Source organism: Carlito syrichta, unplaced genomic scaffold, assembly GCF_000164805.1.
Source record: "Carlito syrichta isolate Samal-C Ts95f unplaced genomic scaffold, Tarsius_syrichta-2.0.1 Scaffold304525, whole genome shotgun sequence".
NCBI lineage: Eukaryota > Metazoa > Chordata > Mammalia > Primates > Tarsiidae > Carlito > Carlito syrichta.
In genome coordinates, this window is record NW_007248621.1 from 71,164 (window position 1) to 85,253 (window position 14,090).

The window sequence follows — 14,090 nt, forward strand, 5'->3', positions numbered from 1 at the left end:
GCACTCCTGCCTGGGCATCAGAGTGAGACTCTGACTCATAAAAAACTGACTAATATTCGGGCCAATATAGACTTAAAGGGCTATGTTGTGAATACAGCTAGAAGACAAATTAAATGTGAATGGTGAAGGAAATGTATTAATATTCCTTTTATTAGTATAATCTTTTCTTAGCCTTGAGTTGATGTAAGAACCAGGTTCCAGAGATTAGGATTCTACCAGAATTTAACCTTACTGAATTGAATCTCTAGCATATCCTAATTACAGACAACTTGCAATTCCAGGGTTTATAAATCATACCAGGGTATTAAAGCACATTAATTATATGTGTCAGTGGTAAATATGTGTGAAATAATGAAACATGACTGCTCTGTTAAGTATTTGGTTACTTTTTGGGGTGCATTTATACCCTTTTATGATTATTAAGTTAGTATATGTAGTTATCACAGTAATTATCTTTTCCATTATGTTTCTAAAAATAATTATTGTGATCACTTCTGTTATTGCCCAGCGAGAGTTGGGGATAGGTTTTATTCAGTTAACACTGTATGTAATTAGGGTTTTTTTTATTTCTTCTTCAGTTGGCAGTTCTGCAAGTAGTAGTGCCACAAGGAGAGAGTCTCTATCTACTAGCTCTGACTTGTACAAAAGATCTAGTAGCAGCCTAGCACCCATAGGGCAACCATTTTACAATAGTCTGGGATTTTCCTCCTCTCCAAGTCCAATAGGCATGCCTCTGCCAAGCCAAACTCCAGGACATTCACTTACGCCACCGCCATCACTTTCATCACATGGATCCTCATCCAGTTTGCATTTAGGTAAAAAAAAAACCAAAACCCTTTTTATTTGTATGTATACATGTATGTGTGTTTGTGTGTGTGTTTATAATATATGTAAACTATTTAATGTTCGATAAAACATGCCAAATTGCTTTTGCTTTTAGAAAAAGTTCTACTTTCCTGAAAATTCAAAGTGAGGGTCTAATGTACAATAAGGTAAAGACCCCCTATTGTATCTTGTTTCTTTTATGAAATACAATGGTGTGTTTTTTCTTGTCTGTGCTTTTGATTTGTGTCTTTTAGAGCATCTGAAAAGTCAGCTGTTTATAAATGATAGTGAAAGAGAAAATTCACTATCAAAAATTTTTGCACACCATAAGGAAATACTAGTTACATAGTTACTGAGTTTAAATAATTTTGTACACTGGTTTTTGCTTTGGCCTTTCAATGCCCTGCTATTTTATCAAAAAGTTAGACCAGGGGATTTGAATTTAGTGTGTTTGTGAGCTAGAGAATCTTACGGGCTTGGGCCATATACTTCTTTTACTTTTGAATATGTTGGTAAAATGTTTTAGGCTTGTTGTAACTCTAAAGTTGGAGCATTTTAACCTTTTGTTTATGTCCGTATATTAAAATTGTCCCCTCTCCCAAAGTATTAAATTGGTGGTTACCTTTTCCCCCTCTCCAGGAATGATTTATCCTTGTGGAAAAAGGGTATTTGGACACCAGAAACTATATATGAATTCTGTCTTGTCCAAGAAATTATTTTATTAAATCATGTTTTGAGTTTTTGTAATTCTGGCTTCCTCAGCTGAAACTGAGGGATTTTATTGCTGACTTTTATGTGCTTGGAAAGATTTAAATCAGCTTGTGGTTTAAAAAGTAATGTTGCTATTGTAAGCAGATATACTGTAAGTTAGTGACTATGTTTGACCATCCCCTCCAATCATATGGGTATAGCTATATTTTTCTAAAGCTCATTAATATGGTAACTATCCTTATAACATACGTATCTGTTGCAATAATCATTTAGATTTATGTTATTGCACAATGGGCTAAATTTTTTTGTTAAGGACTTTGGTCCTCTACCCTGAATTCTCAACCTTTGCTCTTGAGGATATTGAATATATACAATCAATTTATTCAGATGGAGCCATAAGATATACTTTACAGCACTATATGTGTAGACTTACCAGCTTTTAACCTAATACCTTCCTTCATTTATCATCTATTTTTAGTCACAGGAGCTGCTCAGTTCCTGATTTCTATTATTACTGCTCAGATACCCCACTCCATAAGACATGCCTTTGAAATGGACACAAAAATTTGGAACATAAGCCTAAGAATAGACCTATCATATTAGTTTTGTGTTTTATTGTTAAGATTATATTTGTCATGTCCTGTCATCTTTTCATAGGTAAGTTTCAGACCAGATTCCTGTTCGACTGTTATTGCTTGTGTTGTGCTTTAGCGCCTGTATAAATGACAATAAACATGGCTTGCTTACAAATTGGATATAAATGACTTATTAGATGTCTCTGTAATTAAACAGCAATCTAGATATGTACTTCTCTACCTTTCAGTGTATTGTAAAGAAACCAACCTAATAGATGTTTAAGGAAGGAATTCTGGCCAATTGTGGGAAATAATCACCACTTTCACCAGCAGTTAAACGTTATAGCCTAATACTTTGTACCCAGAGTCAAACTCCTTAGATTAGCTTCAGCTTGAAATCCATTATTTTAATATACTTCTGATTGAAATTAGTAATTATCTACGTTATTTTATTTTATGATCCCCAGTTTCTCTTAGCTTTAGTTGTAGTATAACTGGCAACATTGTATACAGCCAGTAGAACACTACCAGGTTGAAAATGACTCAGAAGAGTTCATAAATTTGCTCTTTGCATACTGTTCATGAAAATAATCTATTCTGCACTTTGCTGTGATTGGCTCCTGATGCAAGGCTTCCATGCTCTCTGATTTTTAAAAAAAAGCCAGGTATGGTGCCTCATGCCTGTAATCCCAGCACTTTGGGAGGCCAAGGCAAGAGGATTGCCTGAGTCCAGGAGTTCGAGACCAGCCTGGGCAACTTGGTGAGACGTCATGTCCACAATAAATCAAAATATGAGCTGGTCATGGTGGCGTGTACCTGTAGTTCCAGCTGAGGTGGAAGGATTCCTCACTTGAGCCCAGCTGTTTGAGTCTGTGATGGCTGTGAGTTTGCTACTGCACTCCAGCCTTGGCAGCAGAGTGAGAGTCTTACCCTCATCCCCCCAAAAAAGCTTATAAATCCAATCTAAAGGCTGCTAGTATGTAGAATATTTCCAAACATATAATTTACATATGTTTTAAAAGTAATTGTACTCAGTGCACATATTAAGAATATTAAAATTATAAGATAGAGATAAATTCTCTGCCTCATTAGAATTGGTTGGAATTAATTCCAGGTTATTTTCTTGGTAGGTCTTATTTTAAGATATGACTATTATAACCAGTATAGTTATTTGTAGGCCTTGAGATCTGCATTCCCAAAGGATGTTTCTTTGCTTGTGCTAGTTAAGAGTCACAGAGAATGCCTAATATTAACATTCTGTGCTGGCTTTTCAAAAAAAAAAAAAAGTTTTATTTTTTAAAATAGTAAGCATTTAACCAACATATGTATTTTTAGCAGTACAACTGGTAGTTCCTTTTTGATTGAAAAACAGGTACTTCAATTTGTAGGTTTTAAGTGTTGGTTTTTTAGAATGAGTTAAAACATTTTTGCTAAAACTTGCAGCTGTTACATACTTTAATGTATTGAAGTTAGAAGCATGAAAAATAATTTTAATCTTCCACTTTATTACATAGCTAAGAGGGTTTTTTTTAAGTAAAAAGTCATAGACACAATATTACTATCATACTTTTTTAAACCAATGATTTCTCATTAACTTTGATTTTTTAATTTACTCAAATGTCTTTACAATTGTTTTGTTCGCTCACAGTCCCAATAAGGTTTATACATTGCATTTATTTGATATGTTTTTTAATCAGTAATTGGTTTTCCATCTTTTTTTATATTTATTTAATGAAGAAACTTTGTCCTGCTGAGTTTCCCTTATTCTTTATTTTGCTGATTGCTTTCCCATGGTGGTGTTTAGCATGTTCCTATAGTTCTGTGTTTCCTGTAAATTGGAATTAGATCTAGAGGCTTGGTCAGATGGCTTATGGGTTGGTTGGTTTTGTTTTGTATTTTTGGTATTATGTGGTTCTGTGTACTTTTTGTTGCACTGTGTCAGGAGGTACATGTCTGGTGTCTCCATTGTGAGATAGCCAAGCTGATCCACCTAATGTTTTTAGCAGCCTTTGATCATTGCCTAAATATTTTTTCAGAGGTTACAAGATGGTAATACATTAACTCTGTCATTCTTTCTGCATCATTATCTGGAACTTTTCTAGAAAAAAAAGAATAACTTCCCTCATCAATGTGAGGTTACCCTGAAAGACAGCTCATATAGGAGTCAGGATAATGCATGATTCTTTCATTTTCTAGCTTTTAGAATAATGAACTAATCGCTTAGCAACCTCTAAAGGTGACTCATGTGTTTTTATCCTAATTGTTGTTTATAAAGTGATAAATTTGGAGGATAATGGATGTTTTAATTCATTGTAGTCTGAGGGACATCAATTCTATCTTTATTTTATCCTAAAATTATATCATTTTTGACCATGTGGAGCCTCTTTATTGGTTCTCAGGTTGACTGCAACCTTTTTGAAGCAGCACTTACATTACTAGAGTTTAGAGAAAGCAGTGGAAAGGAACAAGGAGAGAAAATAAGATTAATAGTTTTTATTCTGAAACGTGAAGGAAGAGTGTTAAATTTGGGGCTTCAGGTTCAGTGTTAAATATTAAATGAGTTATTTTCTCATGTTGCACTGGTCTGTTTAGGTAGAGGGGGAAAAAATTTACCTATAGTAGTTTTGTCCATGATAGAAGTCAGCATCTTATTTTGAGATACTTTCAATGTTACCAGCTAACTCCTTCCTTATTTTCTTCTAATATACTTTTATAATACAGTATTGGATATTTCTGATTTTCTCTATCTAGTCTTTATGCTCACAGTAACTAGATTGATGTAGAACCTTTCAGGTATAAAGCAACATTCCGTATTTTTGTTATTTAACTTAGGTTTTGACAAACTAATGACTTTTCTTATACCTCTTCACTTTTGACGTGGCTTTTTTTTCCCCTTAAGAAAAAAGGATACTAAAAATGAAATTTGTACTTAGTGAATTTAGCTTATTGAAAGGTGGCTGTCAATTCTGAATGCTGACAGAAATCAAAGCCTTAAATAAACGTGTAGGTTGACAGACTTGGTATTACAAAGATACCAACTTCTAGTTGATCTTTCTAGACCTAGTTGATTTAGACTACATAGTACTGTCAATAAAACAAAATTTTAGTTTTTAAAAGAAACTAACAGGCTGGTTTAAAAACGAAAATGAGGGCCAGGCACAGTGACTCAGGGCTGGGTGCAATGGTTCAGGCCTGTAATCCCAGCACTTTGGGAGGCCGAGTTGAGAGAGAGGATTCCCTGAGCCCAGAGATTCAAGACCAGCCTGGACAACTTGACAAGGCCTCATCTCTACAATAAATTTTTAAAAAGAAGAAATTAGCCAGGTGTGGTGGCACATGCCTGTGGTTCCAGCTACTTGGAAGGCTGAGACAGAAGGATCGCCTGAGCCCAGCAGGTTGAAGCTGTGATGGCCATGAGCGTGCCACTGCACTCCAGCCTGGGCAACAGAGTGAGACTTCGACCAAAAAAAGAAAATGGAAAAGCAGAACTACAAGTAGTCAAGCAAGTCTTGAGCAAAGTTAAAGAACTTAATACTGCCAGTTACCAGAATTTACAAAGCTATAGTAACTAAGATTGTGCTATTGTCACATGGATATATAAATAGACTAGTGGAACAGAATAGAGTATCCAAAAATAATTCTGCTCATTTAGTTCCCTGATTTGTGACCAAGGCCCCATTTCAGTGTAAATATCAAGGATGGTTGTTTCAGTAAGTTGGGCTCTAGCAGTTGAATATCCAAATGAGGAGAAATGAACTTTGACTTCTATTTCTTCCTCCCTCCCTTTCTCTCTCCCTCTTCCTTTCTCCCTGCCTTCTCCCCCCCTTCTCCCCTCCCTCCTCAAAGAAATTGACTTACAGTCATGAAAGTAGTAAGAAGCAGAGCAAAAATTTTGAGCCCAGGTTTATCTGATTTACTCCAAATGTTGTACTGCTTCATAAAGGATGCTTTTATATCTGTCTAATACCTATCTGAATAAATGTAAAAGGATCTTGTTTCCTAAATTGGGAATCTTGGTAAATTTTTAAATAAAATTGTAATAAAACAAATAACCTGTTGTGACTTTGTTGGAAAAGTGAGTTTGAATGCTGTTATATTAGCTTCTTTGTGATTTTTCACTTGATACCAACTGACCTTTAGTGTTTCCTAAAGTATCTTATTTAATTTTTTAAATTAAATCTGATCAGATAACAATCTTCATGTGATACCTTAAAATATTTTAAGGTCGGGTTCGGTAGCTCAGCCTGTAATCCCGCGCCTTTGGGAGGCTGAGGTGAGTGGATTGCCTGAGCCCGCGGGTTCAAGACCTGCCTGGGCAACTTGGCGAGACCTCATTCATCTCTACAATAAATCAAAAAAATTAGCCGGGAGTGGTAGCGCGCTCCTGTAGTTCCAGCTACTTGGAAGGCTGAGGCAGAAGGATGGCCGGAACCCAGCAGGTCGAGGCTGCGGTAACCAGAAGCGTGCCACTGCACTCCAGTCTGGGTGACTGAGACTCCAACTCAAAAAATATATATATATTTTAAATAGGATACAAATAGCAAGTTTTATTTATGGCTACTGAGACTAATTGCTATTTTATCTTTTGTGTAGTCTTATTAACTTCCTTTTTAGAATTGTGTGATCAGAACTTTTACTTAATTTAATTCAACTGCTATTGAATATCCGTGTTGTGATATAATAAAAAAACCAGACTCTGCCTCCCTGGAGGGAAAACACTATCCTTATCCACTGTCAAGTTTGTAGTTTTGTGGTGAATGCAGACAAAAATAGTTAGGATATAATGATTGTAATGCTATTGACTTCAATTTATTTAATAATTCTAGTCTATAATAACACACTATTTCTCCTTTGGAATTATTTTTCTTCTCAATTTTTCTGTACCACATTTGCTACAGACTGGATTATATTAGTGTTGCTTCTATGTTTATTTTCTTTACTAGACTAGAAACAAGAAAGCTCATGCCTAATTTCTCCATAACTTTAATGGTATTCAGGTTTCTATAAACGTTTGGGTAATTGAATTTAAAGTTTATGTTTTATTGTTGGATCTATTCTTGATTAAGGACACTGGCTACTTTTTAAACATTTTATATCCTACATAGATTTTTACATTAAAGCATTTATTTGGCTGTTTCCTATCAATGTGTTCTCTGTTCATACTTTTTTAGAATATTGCACTGTGAAAATGAAGTTTTAGGATAGTTGTGGAGTTTTGCTTTTGTTTTTTTGCGTGTGTGTAGTTTTTTGTTTTAGGTTTTCTGGGTTAAGTACATCTTTGACAGTTCCAAGTTCAACCTTCTTTCTACTACTACACCAAGCCCATCAACAGGAAATGAATGAGCCCATGTTTGTCTAGTATCAAAGTTTCTCCCTGATATTCACAATATATTAAACCATGACATTACATAATTCCTTCTTAGTTATTAATAGTTTAAGAGAAAAATCGCAGTTCTTACAATATTTCTTCACTCTGTTCAGGAAAGGCAATGATTCATGAAATCTCAGTAGGAATATTTAAAAGGAAATGCATGTATAGCTTGATGGTTTATTAACTTACCAAATATATTAACCAAAAAAAAAGAACTTAGGTCAGTTCTGACAGGGTGATTTGAGGTATGCAGAGAAAAGCCCACAGTCATATTATGCAGTTTGTAGAAGCACATGCTATTACTTACTGTTTTGGGTGGGGTTGGGGGGATAAGTTAATGTCTTCTCATGTCTATCAGTCAAGAGGGAGAGAGTTTTCACAAGAGTTCCAAAATTTTGGCAATTTCTGAAACCTACAAAATGACCTCTTTTTCTTTTCTTTTTTTTTTTTCTGAGTTGGAGTCTCACTCTGTCACCTAGACTGGAGTGCAGTGGCCGCTCCCGGCCACCTCAGCCTCGACCTGCTGGGCTCCAGCCATCCTTCCACCTCAGCCTTCCAAGTAGCTGGAACTACAGGCACGCGCTACCACACCTGGCTGATTTTTTTTTTATTTATTGTAGAGATGAGGTCTTGCTGCCCAGGCGGGTCTCGAACCCGTAGGCTCAGGCAATCCACTCACCTCAGCCTCCCAAAGGCACGGGATTACAGGCTGAGCCACCGAGCCCAGCTCAAAATGACCTCCTTTTCATGGTACAATAGAAATTGGCAAGGTGGGTTATTGATAGCAATGATGTAATAAACCAGCCCAAAATATAGTTCGTATGTTTAAAACATAGTCTTTAAATGTTCCTTGATAAATGAGGGAAAATTATTAAATATCTTCTGTGTTATAGTCTCCTCTTACCTTTATTTTTTAAAAGTTAAAGCAATAGAAACTGAGAGACACCATCTTTAAATTGCTAATAGAAAAGAATCACAAGATAAATGGGAAGAACAGAGTTTTATTTTGTATTTTAGAACTTTAGGGTTATAGTTTGCATTTGTTTGTTTACATATTGTCATAAAATTTAAGCTAGTACGCTTAACATGCTTATGCTTTTTATATTAGCCTCTTAAAAAGATGTGGACAATAATACTAGGATCACTTTGGTTTTTGAACTCATTGTAGCCTTAGTTTTTCCCACAATAAAGTTTTTGTGGTGCTATATAGCAAATATATAGTTTTATTAATAACAAATAGAAAAATTACATGCAGTTTATACCCCTTGTCATTTCAGTCATTTGCAGATTTTAAAATGGCATGGGAAATTACATATTCTCCAGGAACTATAGCAGTGTATAACTGAAAACTTAAGTGACTGTCTCACTTAAGTGAATCAGACATTGTGGTAAACAAAAATGTAATCCAGTTATTAGCCATGCTTTCTTGCATAAGTTATTTAGCTTCTCTAAGACTGTTACTTGACAATAAAATGGAGATATATCTGTCTCATAGATTAAGAGGATATTCTCATATAGCAGCATTACAATAATGTATCACAAAATATCAAAAATATAATATATCAAAAATAATAGTGCAAGCACTTACCAGTTTAGAGAAACATAAATAAAAAGAAGTATACTTTAAATACAACAATAAACACATTTTTTAATTCTGAAAAATAAAAATACTCCACACTTGAGTTATTTATATATTAATCTGTAAAGAAATATTGCCTTATTGCAACTTTAATTATTGTAATATATGGTAATGATGTTTTTGTTTATATTGTCTCTTTTTATTTGTATGGATGTACTGTATTATTTAAACATGTAGCATTAATTATTCCAGCTAATATGTGATTAATTTTCTTTTTAAAAAAAAAAGAGTGACATTTATATTCATTTTCTAGGGTTGCTGTAACACATTACTACTACTAGGTGGCTTCAAACAACAGAAATTTTCAAATTAGAGTTCAGAAAGCTGTAATTCTGAAGTAAAGTATTGGCGGTGTCATGCTCTGAAGGCTCTAGGAGATAGTCCTTCCTTGCCTCTTCCTAGCTTCTGGTGGTTGCTGGCAATCCTGGGTCTTCCTTGGCTTGTAGGTGTATCATTCCAGTTTCTGTCTCTGTTGTCACATGACATTCTCCCTGTGTATCTCTGCCCAAATTTTCCGCTGCTTATGAGAACACCAGTCATAGAGCCCACCTTAATCAAGTATGATGTAATTTTAACTTGATTATATCTACAAAGACTCTATTTCTCATTATCTCACATTCACAGGTACAGGGGTTAAAATTTGAACATATTTTTAGTAGGGGACACATTTCTGCCCTGTACCGTCTGTCCTCTGGTTCTCCAACTCAAAGTCTTAGCCAGTTGGTAGTGGGTAGAAGCTGGAAGAACTTTGGGGTATGTAATCGAGGAAATTAACCACATCTGAGAGGCTTACAACATTTTTTTTTTAATTACTTTTTGGAGGACACAACACAGTACACCATTTTATTCCTGTTAGTGTCTAATACAAAACATTCAATACGTAGTAGATGCCTTTTTAAAACAGTTACTGTGTACAGAAGGATAACAAGAAAATGTTAAAGCGCAGATATTAAACTGAGTTAGGCTTACAGATAGCTGACTTTTTCAGCAAAAATTTATTACATATCGTGGATCCTTAAGGTCTAGCATATAGTGTCAACTGTGAGTATTGAGAAATATGTAACTAAGATCCCAAGGTGATTTCATGTGTATATTGAGAGTCACCGCTCTAAAGTTTTTCCCCCACATCTCAACTTTAGATTTTTCAACTAACACCAAGCAACAGGCAGATATATGTAGTAGTAAGTCAAGTTATCCATGGCTATTACAGACTACTCTCAATGTTCAGATACTTCTTTTGAAAGGTCATCAGACAAAATACTGAGCTAAAAGTCCTAAGTGGATCTCTTTATGGACTAAAAGTGACTAAGGTTAATGCTGTAAAATAGACTGTCCTCATTTTAGGCCTTTCCTGGCTACTCATTCAGTATCTTTGATTCTTTGCCTACTGTAGCTATCTAATCATCTGTTATCTTCCCATTTATTGTGATTTTCAGATCCTTGCAATCTGAAACTAGCTTTTATCTAGTAGCCTACAGTTAGTTTTGTACCCTTTTTAGGACTCAAAATCTGACTTTTATTGTTATTTGAAATTTGTAATTGAAAACCTATTGTAAAATGAAGTGTTAACCTATTTTGGTTCTAATTCAGTAGTCTTCTAACTCTTTCATCAGACTAACCTTCAAATCGATTTTTTAAAATAAAATTATACAGAAAGGTTAATTCAAAATGCCTTAAGTAAAACTCAGGAATCTATATTTTCTAAAAGAATATATAGGTCTGATACATTGAGTAGCTGCCTTTCCAAATCCCAATAGAGTGGAAAATAACAAAAAGTAATGCAGAGGTCTGACTTTTTATATCCATGGGTTCCACAGGACCAACTGCCAGGCTTGAGCATCTGCAGATTTTGGTATCCCAAGGGGATCCTGGAACCAGTCCCCACTGATAACCAAGAAATGGCTATATTTTGTAATCTTTTTTATTTCTGACATTAAATAGAGAAGGATTCTAAAACAATAGAATTCTCAAAGAAATCAATGAAAACTTTTAAAATCATATTTTTTTCTATTAGTAGAATTGTAAAGTCCTTGTGAAAGATGTAAATAGCATATAAGGCCAGCACACTGTTGTGTGATAAACTAAACTCTGACCTAAGAATTCTAGCTGAGTGGTTGCATGTCACATCACTTTTGGACCATAGTGACTTCATCTGTGAAATTATAATACTGATCTCTGTGTCCTGTATACATTCTCATTCAAATAGTGATTAGGAAAACTCCAAAATACCCGTCATCTAGATTTTCCAAATATTACCATTTTGCCACATTTGCTTTATCATTCTCTCTCCCTCCTTCCCCTGCCAAACAATTTTTTTCCTGATACTTTTGAAAGGAAACTGCACAAATACTTCAGTCTATGGTTCCTGAAAATAATATTCTTTCATATAATCACAGTTATCAAAGTCAGACAGTTAACCTGATACACTGCTATCAAATCAGCCAGCTTTATTCAGACTTTGACAATTATCTTACTGATGTTAGGGAGAATGGGAAGGAGTAGTATTGGTTGATTGAGGTGGGCCTGTTATCCAATTGAGGATCACATAGTACATTCATTTGTCACAGCTTTTGTCTTTAACCTTGAACAGCTTCTCCGTTTTTTATGGCCTTGACATTTTTAAGGAGCACAGGCTTATTGTTGTGTAAAATGTCTCTCAATCTCCAAACAGATTTTGGATAATCTGCTTTCACTTATTTAGACAACCACATTTAAAATGTTTTCTGTATACTATAAATTAGGTTCTGAATGCTTATTTACAGTCTAGGCATTCAAGCGAGACCTCATCTTTACAAAAAATTTTTAAAAATTAGCTGAGTGTGGTTGCCTGTGCCTGTAGTCCCAACTACTCAGGAGGTTGAGCTGAGGTGGAAGGATCACCTGCGCCCAGGAGATTGAGGCTGCAGTAAGTGATAGTCAGGCTACTGCACGCCAGCCTGGGCATCTGAGTAAGACCTTGACTCAAAAAAAAAAAGGAAGTTACCTAGCCTCATATGAAATGAATTTTTCAACTTTATGAATGAGAAGACCAATAGGTCTTCTGGAACTGAAAGTCTAAGATTTTTAAATTCAAGGCAGTTTAGCATTATTAAACAGTTGTATACACAGGGTTCATCAGGAGTTTGGTGTTGGGAGCTGATAGAATAGAAATCAAAGATAATCTAGATATGTCAGAAATTCCTGTTGGTTATTGATAGGATATTTGGAAGTTACCAAATAAAAGTGACTTAGTCATTTTCTGGGGTAAGTATGTGTTTTGAATTTGTGTTAAGGATAATACTAAATCTTATGTTTGAGGTAATGATAAACAATGGTGATTAATGAATGATAAGCAGTGATGAGTAGTAAGAGGAAGGGTATTTACAATTAGCGTACTGTTTAGAAATTGATGTGAGAAATGGGTTTGGAATAATGACTTAAAAACTAGCTTGAGGATTTTTGAGGATGTATTCTAGCAGGATGCTGTCATAAAATGATATACATCAAATTGGCCTTTGAAAGGAAAAATACAATAGCTGTGTTTAAAAACAGATTGGTGAATCTTAAAAGTCAGCTGATTAAGAAAGTAAACAATTTTTTAAAAAACCAAATTGGAGTGGTAAGCACGCATGTCCCACAGAAAAAGCAAGGATGTTAGAGAAAACCCACTGGCAGTGCAGGGTGTGATAATGCTCCAATTGTAGTAGGCATTTGTAAAAGTCATCTGAATTGTATTGTTAAAGTATCAGTTGGTCTAGTGATTAGTTATTGTGAACAGTTCTGGAACTAAATAAATAGAAATAATAACGGGTAGTGGAATGAAAGGGTTGACAGTAGTGAGACTATTGAAAGACTGATTTGACATTTTGGATATCATACACGGGTGCTGAGATAGTTATGTAGAACTGGAACAAGCAAGAATTAAGAATTTAGTGATTCTGACTTATAAGATGACTTATTAAATTATACACTTTTTACCAGTTATTCCAGGACTGAACCTTAGGCAGTTGATACTATATAAAATGTCTGCCCTCTAGGTGCCATTTGGGAAATATTTATTGTGCACCCACTTACTGCCTGCCAGACATTGTTCTAGGCTCTAGCTATCTAGCATGTAAACAGTTGTAATTTTATGGCACTTACTTTGGAGAAGGGTTTGGGCTTCAAAAAAATGAATGTATGATATGCTGTATAATGGGTAGGTGCATGAAGAAAAGTAAAGTTTAGAGCAGTAGGGACAGAAAGTTAAAAAGGAATGCTGAAACTCAATTCACCCCCAGGATTATAACTCTTTTACTGCTTTTTGTCCTTGTTACTCTTTTTGGCCTTTAATCCCTACCTGTATATAGCTTTGAACTGACAGTGTGTCCTTGGAATCATCCATACCCTGTGCCCTGGATTGTGTTTATAGCACTATGGTATATGGAGTTTGTATATAATAGCATGGCATTGATAGTGGATTTTGTTTTTCTGATCTACTAAATCTACATTTTACAATTGTCTATACAGTTTTCTTTTTTAAAAGGACACTGTCAAGTACTTTTAAAGTGTTGATTCTAATTTTTAAAAAATAGATTTCCTGCTTGTATTTGCTTTTGTTTCCATTGACTCTTTTATTTTCTTATTTTGAATGGAATATGATTCATTTGTCATGAATGACTAAGGTTTCAGGAATAATAATTGCTATTTATTACTATTTCTTATTGGCAAGATAATAGTGTTTCTATGGCAAGTATTTTTAATGAAAATTTTTAAAACCTTTAGTGTATAATTTAGATTTTTTTATCTAATATTGTGGATTTTTTTAACTTCAAGCAATTAGTGGGTTAATTTAAGAAATTGTCTTTGCATAGAAATATATATGATTTAATGCAAAAAGTACAGATTTAATATTCAATGTAATTACATTAACAATGTGAATGCATTTCAATTAAACTGTCAGTGGCTTCAAATCTAAGTTTGCTTAAACTTGCTTGTTAATATTACTGAA

The 14,090-nt window shown here is 34.6% G+C and overlaps 1 protein-coding gene across 6 annotated transcripts in view; it reads left to right on the forward strand.

Moving 5' to 3' along the window:
• The window catches only part of PUM2 (pumilio RNA binding family member 2), an 80,583-nt gene that overhangs the window by 48,593 nt on the left and 17,900 nt on the right, over positions 1 to 14,090 (forward strand). For 4 of the 6 annotated variants that reach the window (XM_008060130.2, XM_008060131.2, XM_021713411.1 and 1 more), the window contains one exon: positions 579 to 815. The exons of 1 other annotated variant lie outside the window; for it this stretch is intronic. In XM_008060130.2, the coding sequence (XP_008058321.1) occupies positions 579 to 815 (237 nt within the window). Of the gene's footprint in view, positions 1 to 578; positions 816 to 4,053; positions 4,057 to 14,090 lie in introns of all 6 variants that reach the window. One more of the 6 variants, XM_021713412.1, reaches the window with a different exon arrangement.